Source organism: Takifugu flavidus, chromosome 21 (assembly GCF_003711565.1).
Source record: "Takifugu flavidus isolate HTHZ2018 chromosome 21, ASM371156v2, whole genome shotgun sequence".
In the NCBI taxonomy this organism is placed as follows: domain Eukaryota; kingdom Metazoa; phylum Chordata; class Actinopteri; order Tetraodontiformes; family Tetraodontidae; genus Takifugu; species Takifugu flavidus.
The window spans coordinates 11,471,610-11,487,455 of NC_079540.1; the positions used below are offsets into that span (position 1 = coordinate 11,471,610).

Here is a 15,846-nt window from a genome sequence, read left to right on the forward strand (position 1 = left end):
TGCGCGTGGCGTCCCTCAGGGAGGAGCTAAAGCGGGTTCCTACCTTTGGCGCTGATGCTGCGCAGGTCTGTGATCTTCATCAGGGTCTTGGGGAACATGTGAGGTTTGCTGGGCCGCCGCTTCCTCACGTAGATCTTTAGAGCCTCCAGGAGCGGCTCCTGGAGCTGGTCCACCTTGGAGGGCTCCTCCAGATCTTGACGATCTGACACACACACACACACACACACACACACACACACAAACACAAACTTTCAGAAACAGCAGGCATGACACCAAACTAGGTCTGACGGATGATTCTTCCCCAATCGGGTTTAAAGTGATCTACAGTGGTCTACATAAGTCCAAACACGTCGGCAGTGAATTCAAACGTGAGGAAGAGGAGGAGGAAGGCGCTGATTACGTCACTGTGGGACTCTGTGCTCACTATTTTCAGGCCTGCTGGCTAAATAATTAATTCTCAGCTGATACATCACTAATGAGGACACAAACAGAGCAGATTGTCGTTAGCACGAGGAGCTTATCTCAGTCCCACGTGATCGTTCTCTTTAAAAATTTGACTAACGTTTGAGTTGAACCTGTTCCGGCAGCGGCCACAGGGGGGCAATGTCCGCCACAGGTGAACCGGGACGACTGGAAAATAACTTTAAACTCGCCCACACCGTCAGCACGGACGACTGGAAGTCAGAGTAGTGGCGGAACCAGCAGAAAGGTCCTCAGCAGGGCATTCATGTCCAGGCCTGGAGGGTCCTGGAAGGTAGCCGGAGATGACAGCTGATACCTGCAGGATGCAGGAGGGCAGAGGAACCTGCCCCGGACCCTCGGATCCACACTCCACTCCACATCCTTGGCTGATCGATACAGCAGCTTTATTCATTCATTCCACCTGGTGCCTCCTCCAGGGCTCCAGATGATCGTCTAATTAGCGCAGCAGAGAACCTTATGTCTCCTGGAGCTGCAGACGTCAGGCTGCCATCCGTCAAAACTAGAACTTTCTGCACATTTTTGTACCAAATAAATCGACTCAACAAAATAAACTTGCTGACTAAAATCATTTGAGATTCAGCTTGTCCTGAAGCGCTGGAACTCCTCCAGAAAAGGTTCTTCCTGAGACAACCGTCATTTCTGAGGGTCTTCAGAACTTCCCAAGTTTCTCTTCAATCACTCAACTTTGAAGACCATCATCAAAAGACGGAGATCAACAGACCGTGGACAGGAAATAAACATTTCTGGAAAAACACTTGTTTATGTTTGATAAGATCTCAGAAGAACTCAGCTTCTCCTCCAGGATTTTCCCAAGTGTCCCTTCAAAGTTGGCCCAAAGACATTCAACATTTGATGGTCAGCTGTGCCTCCTTATCTCATCCTTTGCCCCCCACTCACCTCCCGAGATGAGGCAGATGGCGCTGAGGAGGCCCGTCTCCGTGTCGTCCATCTCGATGGGCAGCAGCTGGTTGGCAAACGTGAACACCAGGTCGGTGAGCGGGCCAAAGCCGGCGTTGTGCATCTGTGTCCGGTTGAGGGTCAGCCCGTCTGAGAAGGTCATGGTGTCCTGGTCGGGGGTGTACCTGGTACAGATGCGCAGGATCTGAGGGCAGAGCCAGGAAGGAAGAGAGAGACAGCATGAGTCAGCAGAATATACCCAGTCTTTAGTCACTGTAGGTGGAAAATTATACAACCAAGCTAGCAACTAGCAAATTGAGGGGCGGAGCTAAGCAACAGGAAGAAGTGGGAGGGGCTACTGTATGATCCCCAGTTTTAAGGACAATTAACAGAAGTAGAAATGTACAAGTTGACAAAAGTGTCCAGACTTTTACTGAGTCTCTGTTAGCTCATGGTTTGATCAGCTTCTTGTCTGTTTTTGTTGCTCTCTGAAAATGACCTTCCACATATTCAACCTGGATAACCTCTCCCGGCTGGACTCCAGGTGTGTGAGTGTGTGTGTGTGTGTGTGTGTGTATTTTTGTGCAGCCGACGGTGGATGTGAAGCTGCAGCAGCCTTTGAAGCTATCTGGCTCTGACAGTGAGTGGCAGGCGTGTCTGCAACATGAAAAAGAATAAAACATGGCTGCTGGCGGTGGCTGGAACCGGCTGGCCAGGCCCGAGTGTAGACACACACACACACACACACACACACACACCACACACACACACACACACACACACACACATACACACACACACACACTGTTTGATCTTTGGACCCATTGTGCCCAAAATGTGCTGTGTTCACCGCTGAAACGTGCTGGTGAGCAGACGCTGGCGGCTGAGCGGGAGCCAGAAAAGTCATCGGCGTGGCCTTCAACTCCTCACCTCCGTCTCGCCGGAGTCAGAGTAAACTTCACAAAGGTACAAGTAGCATCATAAGCTAGCTAAAGGTTGTAGCTAAGTTGCTAGCATACCTGCCCTACATTTAGGGGGTAAAATTCTTACAAAAGAATAAAACATGCTGATTATTTTATAGAAGATAACGTTTATACTAGTAACCCAGGGGTTAAACTATGCTACTAAATCAGTTTTCCAACACCGGAGCAGAACATCCCTCCCCCTCCTTTACCAACATTTAAATGAAGGAAAATATGGGAAAAAAGATTGAAAATTCGACACGCTTCTATTTCGGTCTGTTACATAATCGTAAATGTGGGCCGAGGTGTCTGAGGCGTTCAGGGCTGACGTGGATTTGACGTCATCCGGGAGGGCGAGACGTCGTCGACTGCTAAAAAAGAAAAAAAAAAATCCTAACGTGCTAATCCTGCTGCATCAAATAAGCCTCTTTCACTTTGCTTTCAAAAACGATACTTCAGCTTATTACAGCAGCATTTTCACTGTTTCATAAAACACAAAATGTTACTTTAAGTGCAAATTAATGTTAATTTAGTGTCAAATTAGAACTTAGACTATAAATGAAGCATTAAGCTAACCAGGAGCAAACATTTACTCAAATTTTCAAGCTGAAAACGAATAACTTATTGGTAACGTACAGTTTCATGAACAACCGAAACTGAGACATTATGTTGATCTATTTATGTGAGAGAATCCTTTTGTGTTTAAGTGACTGATGCGATGAAATAATGGGACCTTCCAGGCTCCGCCCACAAGCAGCGCTCCCTGATGGCCGACCCGCAGCTGCACCCACCAGAATGTCCAGACAGGCGGCCTTCAGCAGCGTGATCTGGTCCGCGATGGTCAGAGCCGTGAAACCAGGCACTCGTTTGGCAAATTCCACGATCTTGATAATGCACTTAGTCGCCAGCTCGCTGAACTTGTCCCACAGGCCCAGGTCCAGCCTGACACGGTGGTCAGCACTCGAGTTCTGCAACACAAGCAGAGAGGAAGGCGTCAGGCACCAACTTCCTGTCCCTGTGCAGGGCGCCGCTAATGACCTCCTCGCTGCAGCCTCCCTTGCCTCTCACTGTGTTACACTTCCATAAATAAGCTCCACGAGAGCAGGAAGCTCAGAAAGACACCGAGCCGGGCGGCGTGGACGCGCTCCGGGATAACGAGCGAGACCGCCTCAAAAAGTGGTGACATTTGGAAGCCAGAGGAGCCAGCAAAAGAGGGATGAAGACGAGATGGCGGAGGAAGAGAAGGAATGATGAGTAGCTCAGAGAAGAGCAGCAACGTGGGAGAAGGAAGGAAAGATGACTGATGGAAGAGAAGAGAGGGAGAGAAGAGAGGGAGAGAAGAGAGGGAGAGAAGAGAGAGGGAGATGAGAGAGAGGGAGATGAGAGAGAGATGAGAGAGAGGGCCATCAGAGCAGAGGGGATGATGATGGACGGGTGCAGGATGAGCAGCAGTTGGGGACCAGTTTGGAAGGATGGATCTGGCTGATGGAGGAGGAGGAGCCGCTGATGGTCGTTTGTTTGTGTTCTGATGGTTTATGTGGAATAAAGCATCTGTTCTCCCCCAGCAAGCTGCACATTCGGCAAAAACCTGACCAAAGTTCTAAAAGTTGGTTAAAAGAAAAACTTTTTCCTGCATCAGATTTATCAGACATCTGAGTGGAGGAAGGAAGGAAGGAAGGAAGGAAGGAAGGATGGAAGGAAGGAACAAAGGATGACACAACTGTCAATAAAATACACATTTAAATTCTGCTTCCTGGACAGAAACTAGTTAGAAACCAGTTATCTTCATCTAAAATGACACCATCAGAGGGGTGGCACCACAGCCTGGACCTGCAGGAACCTCTGGATGAGGCTCTCAGGCTTCAGGACAGATGGAACCAAGAGCTTCACACAGCTGATGAATTTGTTCAGGGAAAAATCTGGAGTCAAACAGAGACGCTGCTGCTCCCAGTGCGATCATGACTGGGATGTGGACGCTGTCACCGGGAAAACACCGGGTGAGCTTCCATCAGAGGGAGCGAGCGAGGTAAAGGTTAAACAGCAGAGAGAGAGAGAGAGGGAGGGAGGGAGAGAGAGAGAGAGGGAGAGAGAGAGAGAGGGAGGGAGAGAGAGAGAGGGAGAGAGAGAGGGAGAGAGAGGAGAGGGAGAGAGAGGGAGGAGAGAGAGAGAGGGAGGAGAGAGAGGAGAGAGAGGGAGAGAGAGAGAGGGGGAGAGAGGGAGGGAGAGAGAGGGAGAGAGAGAGGGAGAGAGAGAGGGAGAGAGGGAGATTATCCAATATGATGTGAGGTTAAGTGAGAGGAGCATCAGGGCTGAAATCACAAGAAATGAGCCGCAGTCGGCACAACAGCGGCACAGACACACACACTCCTGACGTCCAGTCTGATGGTGCTCACACACATGCTGGTGTGTGTGAGAGACACACATGGAGGTGCAGGCGGTTATTAAAGCAACCCATCATGCTCTTTGCCCCCCCGGGTGTAAAGAAAAGGCGACCACGGAGGATCTGCGGAGCACGAGGGCGACGCCGCTCTCTGGGATTCTTCTTCTCTACCGCAATATCGCTCAATTACACAAGTCCCATAATTCAATAGAGCCAAACTAGGAAGTTGCCGGGGAATTCTAATTCCATTGAAGAACATTAATCCAAACAAATTAGACCAGTCGTGACGTTGGAGAAAAAGAGGGTGGCGGCGCGGAGACCAGCGCACGTGCAGGAAGGTGAAGAGCCAGAATCGGGCCAATCACAGGCCGCTGCCCGCAGCTAGCCGGGCTGCCTCCCGCCCGACGCTAATGTTCCGTTTTGTCTCCGGAGCGGCCCGGCTGGTTTTCCATCGCCATCACTGTCAATGAAACGCGGCTCACGGCGGCGCTAAGCCCTCTCAGCGGCGCGGCTATCTGCGCTAACCCAGCGGTGAACTCCTAACGCGCGGCAGACTAGGATTTGAATATTTCAGCACATAATTGGAGCTTTAACCTAATCCCGGGGCGCGGGGGCTCCTCCTCTGTTCAGGCGGGTGGGACTCAAAAGGAGCATCAGAATCCAATCGCTGGGAATAATGAGGAACTTCTCACAGCATAATTACGGCTGATCCAGATTAAGGTTTTATCTGCGGCCACGCCGACAAACAGCAAACACTCGCTGTGGAAGCGTTTCGCTGTCATTTATCCAGCGGAAGATTCCAGCTACTGGAGATGTTTATTTTATGAGTTCCAGTATCAGGACGAGGGAGGAGAACTGGAACGTTACCCACACGATGGGCTTTGTGTTCAGCTTGTGGGGCTTCTGAGGGTTCCTAAACGGTCATAAATGGTTATTTCCTGTGATTATCAGGCCCGTTTGAGCTTCAAGGTGGAGCATTGCACAAATAATCCTTATTTCAGAGGGTGGACCTGGACTCCAGCTCCAGAGTTTACTGTCAGCCCAGAGACGTCGAGATGATGGCTGCTGATGATTGACAGATGTGGACACACACACACACGCACACACACACACACACACACACACACACACCCAGACTGTAATCTGTCTGTAACTCATCATTAAGCTCACATCACCGCTCGGTGACTGCAGATCTTTGCTGAACCGCAGCAGGATCCGCCCTCCGTGACCTCTGACTTTGTCCCTGGGGAATAGCGGAGGCTCGCTGACACCCAGATTAGGACAGGAGAGATCATCTTTACGGTCCTGCGTCGCCATGGCGAGCAGCTCCAGTGCATGATGGGAGATGAGATGTGCTGCTCAATGATATTGTTGGTATATCCGATCAGGAGCTGCGGGAGCGTTGGTGAGGATGAGCGCTCAGAGGGGCTATTACAGGAGGGACCATCGATTACGGTCCCGAGCTCTCCGAACTCTAAACGCTGCCCACAGAACCACACAGAGATCCAGTAGCACGGAGTCAAAGGCGGCGTCTCGGACGGACACTCGACTCACCGTGGTGTATTTGCCAAGCTGGCAGAGGGACGGGAAGGTTTCTTGATGGGCTTTTCGGATCTTTTCAATGATGGTCTCCAGCTCCGCGGTCAGCTCGTAGCTCTCTGCCAGCTCCGGCTTTGGGCTCTCCTTCTTCTTCTTGTTCCGGTCATTTCGAACCGCTGAAGGAGAACAAAGAAACGGGATTAGCTTCCGAATCAGTGGCTCCATCGTTGGAACAAAATGTGACTAAACCAAAACAGATGAGAACTCTGTTGTTGGATGTTTACTGGATGTTCAGCAGACCTCAAAGTGGACAATTTTCACATTTCTGTTCCAATTTCTGCTGTGTTTTTCTCCTCTAATGACCCCAGATAAGACCTTTTAACGCACATTACTCACTCACTGTCTGAGATTTAGTCCAATTTTAGATAATTTGATAAATATCAAATCACCACAATTTGTCATATGCTTGAGGTTCAGACCTCTGATGTCATCACAGCTGGAGACTCCTGACCCAGCTGTGCCCCAGCTGTGACCCAACTCATGACCAACCACTGACCAGCGGCACCACTCTCAGAGCTCCAGCCCGTTGCATGTCCAGTCCAACCCACTGAGCCTGCTGGGTTTTACTCCAGAACCAGTTTGATACTGTGGAGATGTCTGGTAGCAAAGGTGAAGGAATGCAGACTTGTGGGTGATTTCTAAAATAAACTGCCTGCTGCAGCCAGGAATGAAATCAGAACCTTTGATCAAGAGATGACCTGCAGGCCAGCAACAGCAGCTACAGCAGCAGCAGCAGCTACAGCAGCAGCAGCTACAGCAGCAGCAGCAGCAGCAGTAACAGCTACAGCAGCAGCAAGCAGCAACAGCATCTACAGCAGCAGCAGCTACAACAGCAGCAGCTACAGCAGCAGCAGCAGCTACAGCAGCAACATCATCACAGCAGCAGCTACAGCAGCAGCAACAGCAGCAGCTACAGCAGCAGCAGCAGCAGCTACAACAGCAGCAGCTACAGCAGCAGCAGCAGCTACAGCAGCAACATCATCAGCAGCAGCAGCTACAGCAGCAGCAACAGCAGCAGCTACAGCAGCAGCAGCAGCAGCTACAGCAGCAGCAGCTACAGCAGCAGCAGCAGCAGCAGCAGCAGCAGCTACAGCAGCTACAGCAGCAGTAGCTACAGCAGCTACAGCAGCAGCAGCAGCTACAGCAGCTACAGCAGCAGCAGCCAGTAGCTACAGCAGCTACAGCAGCAGCAGCAGCAGCAGCAGCTACAGCAGCAGCTACAGCAGTAGCTACAGCAGCTACAGCAGCAGCAGCAGCAGCAGCTACAGCAGCTACAGCAGCAGTAGCTACAGCAGTAGCTACAGCAGCTACAGCAGCAGCAGCAGCAGCAGCTACAGCAGCTACAGCAGCAGTAGCTACAGCAGTAGCTACAGCAGCTACAGCAGCAGCAGCAGCAGCAGCAGCTACAGCAGCTACAGCAGCAGCAGCAGCAGCAGCAGCAGCTAAGCAGCTACAGCAGCAGCAGCAGCAGTAGCTACAGCAGCTACAGCAGCAGCAGCAGCAGCAGCTACAGCAGCTACAGCAGCAGTAGCTACAGCAGCTACAGCAGCAGCAGCAGCAGCTACAGCAGCTACAGCAGCAGCAGCAGCAGTAGCTACAGCAGCTACAGCAGCAGCTACAGCAGCAGCTGTGGTGGCAGCTGTGATACCAACATCTGCTGCTCAGACAGGGATATGGGTTGTGGGTTTACAGCTGTTCTAACACCTCTCTGGTGTTAACGCTGTTGGTAAACGTGATGTCAGGTGTCAGATTTAGTTTCCCGTTGACACACACGACTGACATATAAACAATTGGCAACAATTCCTGTTGCATCTTCTTCTATGTGCCGTCTGTTTGAAGCTGACGTTAATCGCTCCATAGATAATGACCTACATCTCTGACCTATATGTCCTTAGTGTTACGCAGGCAACATCCACATCAAATGGGACCAGACAGCTTCTGGTCGCCGTGACGACAGTAAGCCAGCAAAGGTTACAGTTAAATATAAAGACAGGTGGATGTTTGGAGGGTTCAGTTCTGACTGTATTTCCTGTCTTATTGGTGGGAACAATAAAAATGAACCTTCCTAACCTCGTCTGTCGTAGCAGTTTATAAGACTAGCGAGAGCAGTGGGCGGAGCCACAGACGGCCTCAGACTCTGCTGCTCGACAGAAGAAAGCCGGGAAGACGGCGAGGCCAGAATAGATTTATTTATTAAGTGCCAGTTCCCATATTATTAGGCAGCTCAACAATAAAAGGATATAAATACCATGAAGCAGCATTAGACCACTAAGTATTTGTTATTAACACTTATTATAATTCCACCAAGGAGGTCATGTGACAGCTGACGTCCGTCCGTCCGTCCGTCTGTCTGTCTGTCTGTGTCAGCAAATCAACTCAAAACGTTATGATTGGATTTGTATAAAGGTTTTAGGAAATGCTGCTGCTGCTGGCCAAAGAAGATCTAATGGTGGGGTTTCAGAGTCAGACCATCCAAAGATCAAAGCCAATGGGCTTTGATCATAAAGCAGCTTACTGTTATGGAACCTTGCAGCACGCCGGCCTGTGTCTACATTATACTATGAGTGTCAGTCACAATATGGAACTGCTGGGTGGAGGGCTGAGCTCTCACAGTGGTTTGTGTCTAGTATTATGTGTGTAGACGAGGTCACACACACACACACACACACACACACACACACCACACACACACACACACACAACACACACACACACACACACACTGTGTCTTCAGACTGAATATTTGTGTCTGGACTCAAACATTTGTCACTTTAACCAAGGAAAAAGTGTCAGGGCAGTGGTGATGTGTGTGTGTGTGTGTGTGTGCGTGCGTGTGTGTGTGCGTGCGTGCGTGCGTGCGTGCGTGCGTGCTCCTCTATACACACAGGACAGGGAAATCAGTCAAAACCCTTCAGCCCATGACGGGGGGCGGTGCAGAATAATGGTCTGGGACAGGGATGGTCCACAATCTGTTCACGTGATTGTGTGTACGTCGTTTGTCACGCCGTGGTGACTGACTGTCTGGTGAGGGGGTTGAGGTCCGCCACACCGAGGCTGGCGAGCTGCTACACGTGATTTAAGAAGACAGCGATGTGGTGAGTGCACCCCCCCCACCCCCCCAGGGCAATCAATTACCACCACACTCAGAGCAAATTACTGCTAGCATGAGTAGATACATCCTAATGATGCATCGGACAAGAGGCCATGAAAATATATGAGCTTTTAATACTGGCGGGAGAGCAGAGGGCTCCCCCCACCCCCTCCTCCGGCCACAGTGATCAGACTTCACAGGCCTTTTTACCTCTTGGATCATGCATGTTTCATCCATGTTCAATACTCTTATTGACCATGATGAGACGTTTAAAACACCCAGGAGATGATGTGAGACCAGTCAGGATGGTCCAGCTCCTCCAGGTCAGTGTTGGGGTGAGCGTGAGGGTTTGGGTTGCTGTTCCCTGCAGTGGAGTCCAGAGCTGAGAAACCCTGTCTGATGTCCCAGCACGCTCTTCTCCACAGCTATTGTGTCCCTTTTAATCTCTTTTCCTCGTGGTTGCCTCCAGCGCGGCGCGGCGATTGTGGTAATTCACAGAAAGTGTGAACCATCTGTGTGCTGCCACCTTCTGCACCTCTTTGAGCAAACAGACGCAGCCGTAAACAAACACCATCTATCTGGAGGCCGACGCTGCTGCTCAACATGGCAGGCCCCTCAAACCAAGCAGGTGGACCCATGATACTTTTCTGCTGCCGCCAGAGTGGCAAATTTAGGGTAATAGTCCTGACGGGAACATTGGGGGGAGGGGTGGTGGTGGCTGGGGGGAGGTGACTGCTGAGACTGAATGAGGAAACAAAGAAAAACCACAGTTTCTTGACAATTATCTCATCAAAGACTGCAGTTGAAACAGGCAATGACAGCTAATCCTGCCTAAACTCATGAGTGTATGTGTGAGTGTGTGTGTGTGTGTGTGTGTGTGTGTGTGGGGGGGGGGGGGGTCCTCCTCTTACTGCAGCCCACCACCAGAGGGCAAATAAGATGATTCAGCTTAACTGGTTCATTTTCACCACACAGCTAACTCAAGCACAAGCTAGCCTGGCACAGACCAGGAAATGTCCTCATAACACTGGTTCAAAGCAATGAGACACACAAACAGATAATAAAGAAGCTCATATCTGCAGTAGATCATGTGACCAGAAATTAGCTAAAATATTGAGTCCTCAAAAACCTGCTGATCTGTGTCAGTCTCTGCCTCTCTCTATCTCTCTCTCTCTCACACACACACACACACACACACACACACACACGCACACACAAGCAATGCGTCTGTGTGTTTTGCTTGGCGTGGGTTTTCTCCAGTAGCACACAACAGCAGAGTTGCTTCCGATGGCAGATGTTGGGCTATAGAAGAAACCGAGTTTATCAGGAACAACGACCCCAGTGAACATGAACCCGGCTGTCATGTGTGGCCACGCAGAGACAATATAAAAGGTCTATTTCCAGGTATCCACCTGATTCATTGGTCAGCCCGGTGTTTAAAACAGAGGTCCCTCAGGGCTCCTTGATAGGGCCACTCGCTGTCAATTCATCCAGACTTTTTGAGCGTGTGTATTATTCCTCCACAGATTTTACCACATTTTGGGGGTTTCTGTGGCATTTCTGTGGGTTCACTGTTGGCGCCGTCTGATGCTACGAGGCTTCCATCATCATTGGTGCGTCTGTGAGATCGGCAGATGAGATGAAACATGCAACTGTAAGTAAGTTTTTCTCTCAAAACTACCTCAATAAAACATATTTTTGTAATGTTATTGCCAACATTTCTGAGGGCCCAGCAGTGTTTTTCAGAGGCGGGAGGCTGATGACTCCGCACTGTCTCCTCCATCAACAAATATATGGAAGGAACTATTTTTCCTCTTTTCTCATCAGCGGCCCTGTAGGGGTTTAGCCCGAGCACATTAGGATATCATCGTTTCCATGACTCCTCTGCTGAGGTGTGAAACAGCATCAGAGGGAGGAGCGGCCTCCCCCTGTGGCCTAATGGACTGTGAAGTGGACCTGAGCCATAAATGCTGATGCAACCAAAGGATGCCAATAACCTGTGAAATGCAAACGGTTCCTATGGATGGGGATGGAGCGTCAGGGCCGTGAGGACCATCGGTGACGGCGGTGGGATGGTTTAATGTAGACAGAGTTCCCGGCGTCTGGAGTTCCGCAGGGCGGAGACTCTTCAGCCGATCAGATCAATACAACACTGATGAGCTGGAGCAGCTGTGGAGCAGATGTTCCCTGGAATCCCTCCTCTGATTCACATCATCTGTGGTTGTCTGACTGGAGGCGGAAATGTCGCCAGTTTGGGAAATTCAGAATGTGCGAAAGCTGCGAGAGGCAGGAAAAAGTAGTGCCGCACATCCCCACATTTGACCTCTGACCCTTTGCTCACAGGATATTTTAGAACAGTATCAAGTCCTCAGATCTGCTCAACATCTGCATCTACACTCCAACACAGCTGTGGTTCTAGAATATTCCTGATTATTGGGAGTAAAATCACCGGTAAAAGCTGGTCATGATTTAAAGTCTTGGAAAATATCTGTTTTATCTCTTTAACTGCGGCTGGCTCTGCCCGAGTGTCGGTGCTGTGATGCCCTCTCAGACTCACACTCTTTGGACATTCCCACTTCGAAGCACTTCTGAAGGCGGCAGTACTGACAGCGGTTCCTCGTCACCTTGTTGATGATGCAGTTCTTGTCGCGGTGACACGTGTAGACCATGTTCTTCTGGATGCTTCTGCGGAAGAACCCCTGTGGACGCAGACAGAACACAAATCAGACATCAAATTCAGACAGGAGGGGTTAACAGCGAAATCATGAAGTTACAACAGTCTGAGCAACATCGTCACGACGGTCAGAGAGTCAGAGGCTCCCTGCTGTGACACCTCAGGGCGTCGAAGAGAGACGCCGACGCGGATCAAGGTGACATTGACTTAAACCCAGAAGACACCGATGTCCCTGAAATTTAACGTCTCAGAACTTCAAACGTGCTGTTTCATGGACATTTGTGAGAGTTAAGGGCTGTGCGATGAACCCAGGGGATGTTTAACTCTTTCATCTCCGGGTCAAGTCCAAATTATTCGAATCATAATTCACATTTCAAGGCGGGTCTAAAAAAGAGCTGGACATCCTTGAATGTCTGAGACATTCATTAACAATAATCCCCTAAGATACAAGCACAAACGCTACCGTGGTACCAGCAACGCTAATTCTTCTGAGGACTTCCCACAATAACAGGACAGAGAGACCTTTAAATTCCGAGGAGACACATTCTGCTGGGTTCCTCCTGTTAGCCAGCTGACACAGTGATTGAACGTCTCATTCGACCATGTGACGTGCGAGGCGCTTGAAGGACAGCACTGATGAAAACTGTGGATCTGCTGTCAAAGTCTGCGCACAGAAGAAGAGGCTGACCCCAGTTCAGCTGCTTGGTGGCAGAAAACAAAGCGAGCGCGTCCTCACTCATGTTTTCCTCTTGATATAAATTTGAAGTTCCTCTGGGGTCCTTAGCAATCATCGTCCATCACCCAGGCCCGTTCACACATGTTTGCAGGCGTTTTTGCCTCAAGAGTTTCATTCAGTGTGTGTGTGTGTGTGTGTGTGTGTGTGTGTGTGTGTGTGTGTGTGTGTGTGTTGGTGGTAAAATTCCATTTACCATTGCGGCCTGTGACGGATGGGACCTTGCCTTTTCATTAGTGAAGCGGGATGCATGATGGGTAACAGATTAGATCACAGGCCTGAAACGGCTGACTCTGTAGCCCATCTCGCCTCGGCCTCGAGCATCCGTCAACCTCTGGCCCGCCCCCTCGGTAGCACAGACGCTCGCTGAAGGCAGCCAATCATGCTGCGGCTTTGGCGGCACGTGGCGAGCTTGGGGTCACCTGCCCTCACTTGGTATTATTCATTTTCTTAATAGAGGCTTTTATCCTGGCTGATGTGGGCCGAGAGTGTTCCTACGCATTAGCGGCGGCGTCTGATGGATGAGCGTGGAGGCGGCCGGCGCCGCCATCAGCCGCCATATCAGAGTGTTCAGGTTGGGTGCAGAGCCCAAGGCTGCTCAGGTGCTTATGTCATTCAGAGCTGAGAGCATACAGGTCGCTTAGCCTTGGAAAACGCTGGGAGTGTGTGTGTGTGTGTGTGTGTGTGTGTGTGATAAATGGACTATGTTCTGTGATTCTCCAGACTGGCAGCTGAAGCTGCTTCATGTTGTTTCCCAGAGCTTCAGTGAGCAAACATCTGCGGCGCCTCTGAGCTGGTTGCCATGTTTGACACAACGGTCGTTGCCAGTGTGTCGCTAATCCTCAATAAAACACCTGTGTGGCTGCAGGTCAACGTCATGAGAACACAGAAGCTTCCTGAGGGGAAAAGTTAGCTTGCCTAATCCATTCCCATCAGGAACAGCGCCATCTCGTGGCGGATCTGTGGTAGAGCAGCTGATTAAAGGAACCATCTAAATCCTCCTAGGAAGCTCTTCCACTCTCCGAGTTACACTTGTCACACACTTTAGCTCTTTAATGTCCTGTTTTCCTCTCTTCTTCTCTCCTGCAGGTCGTCTCCTCCACCACAGGACCAGTGTGTCCCTCAGACACCTTTGAGCTTAGATAGCATCTTTAGTTGCTGTTAGCTGTGTAGCTTTGAGTTGCTATGCCTGCATCACCTGTGCTTCATCTAGTCTGTTACTGGTCCAGTCTGTTACTCTGATGACATCATCTGTAAACACTGTCTGTTTATACTCGTGTCCACGCTGCGTGCAGATAAGACCTTGTCGAGCTTTGATGTCAGGGCACCAGTGGACATGAGCTCGGCCACCTGGGAGACGAGGCCGCGTCCCCCCGGAGTGATTAGGTGCGCCTTAATCGACAGCAGATCGTTATCAGCCACGCTGTTATATTAATGGGGGATATTGTGTCACAGCCGTCTCATTTACAGATTAAAAAACGAAAGTGCAGCCTATTACTTATTTACCTTGTCCAGCTGGTCTACTCCTCTTTCTCTACCTCCCTCCCTCCCTCTTTTCCTGCCATCGGCTGGCCGTCCAGACCCGGCCCAGCGCTCCGCGCAGCCGAGGAGAGCGAGGAAACGGAGGCGGATTAGCTTTCGCTCTTAATCGTGTCGACATCTTATCACTGCTGTGGAAAGTGGAGAGGACACTGGAGACCCTGGAGGGGGAAGGGAGGGGAGGGGGGGTGTTTATCCTGTCCACACTTGGACGTGCAACACTGGACAGATGGACTGGTCAGCAGGAACAGCCACCGACGTCACATGACAACAGCCACCGACGTCACATGACAACAGCCACCGACGTCACATGACAACTTTATTTCAGGTCAGAGATCAGCGATGTTCCACTGTGGGGTCGTGTCAAAGACTGAAAGCAGACGACACGACTAATTTCGACACGACTCGGGCTAATTTCATCTGAATTAGCAATTAGCAGCGCTAAACTGGATGGAAACGAGGTTTTTTCTGAACACGCAGATCAGCTTCGTCCTGATCTTTCTCAGCTTTTTATCTTTTTCCACGCGGCTCCGTCACTTTCAATGAATGTTGGCAAAAGCGAAGGTCGACATCCAGGCCACTCGGAGCGACCCTGACACAGCCCAACGTGCGCGTCTCATCCAGCCACCAACCTCTGGCCCTCATCCAGATAAAGGGATTTTTAATAAGCTGGAGCAAAGGTGCTTCTTCCTGTTCTGGAACTGCAGCTTTGTTCAAGGCCTGTAGGACAAATCCAGGTCCTCTCGTCACTTTGACGTCAACACAAGGTTCTAAACAACAGCAAGAACCTTTTTTTTCGGTTCTGTGCACCTAAACGTTCCTCCAGTCAACAGAACAACTGTGCACCTGTGCCATGACTGGAGGCGGCGAGCAAAGAAAGAGCACAGTGGGACAAAAGACAAGCTGCCCACACAAAGAGCTGCGCTGTTCCTGTCGCAGATGTGAAACAGTTCAAGTGCAAACAGATGGACAGAAAACAGGCAAACAGGCGGGAACACTCTGGGACCCCCGGCGTTCCTCAGGGAAACCCAATCAGAGGTTATCAGCCTCCAGCGAGAACCTGGAGCGCTGATGGACCAGGAGATATGGGAAAGACTGAAAGGTAAGTATGGGGGGCAGATGAGAGGGCATAAAGAAGAGGGAGAAGGGGGGTGAAACGAGGAGCCGTGTGACTCCCCCAACCACCATGAATAGCTGGAGAGACAAGAGACCCGGAGACTGAGCGAGACACGAAGAAAAGACAACGGAGGAGGTTTCAGATCACCCCGTCCTCCACAGACGTCCTACTGTGATCCTATTCTTCTGCCCCCCTCTCGCTATTCAGCGCTCGTCTTTCGGCTCCCGGACCTGGCAGGGGCCCCCGGGGCGATCAGGAGCTCCGGAGGCCTCCACTCCGCTCGCTCTCACACCAACACACCGCCGCCCTGATTCACAGGAACGGCGTGATTTCAGAGGTCACCTTTCCCCCAAAGGGTCAGTAAAGCCGGA

General features: G+C 50.6%; 1 protein-coding gene across 4 annotated transcripts in view; it reads right to left on the bottom strand.

Annotated features, from left to right (window-relative positions):
• The window catches only part of LOC130518438 (retinoic acid receptor beta-like), a 66,045-nt gene that overhangs the window by 5,043 nt on the left and 45,156 nt on the right, over positions 1–15,846 (bottom strand). For 2 of the 4 annotated variants that reach the window (XM_057021043.1, XM_057021044.1), the window contains 5 exons: positions 11,970–12,111; positions 6,277–6,437; positions 3,134–3,310; positions 1,381–1,585; positions 44–202 (listed from right to left, as the gene is read on the bottom strand). In XM_057021043.1, the coding sequence (XP_056877023.1) occupies positions 44–202; positions 1,381–1,585; positions 3,134–3,310; positions 6,277–6,437; positions 11,970–12,111 (844 nt within the window). Of the gene's footprint in view, positions 1–43; positions 203–562; positions 849–1,380; positions 1,586–3,133; positions 3,311–6,276; positions 6,438–11,969; positions 12,112–15,846 lie in introns of those variants that run through there. The other 2 variants (XM_057021045.1, XR_008948029.1) reach the window with 2 other exon arrangements.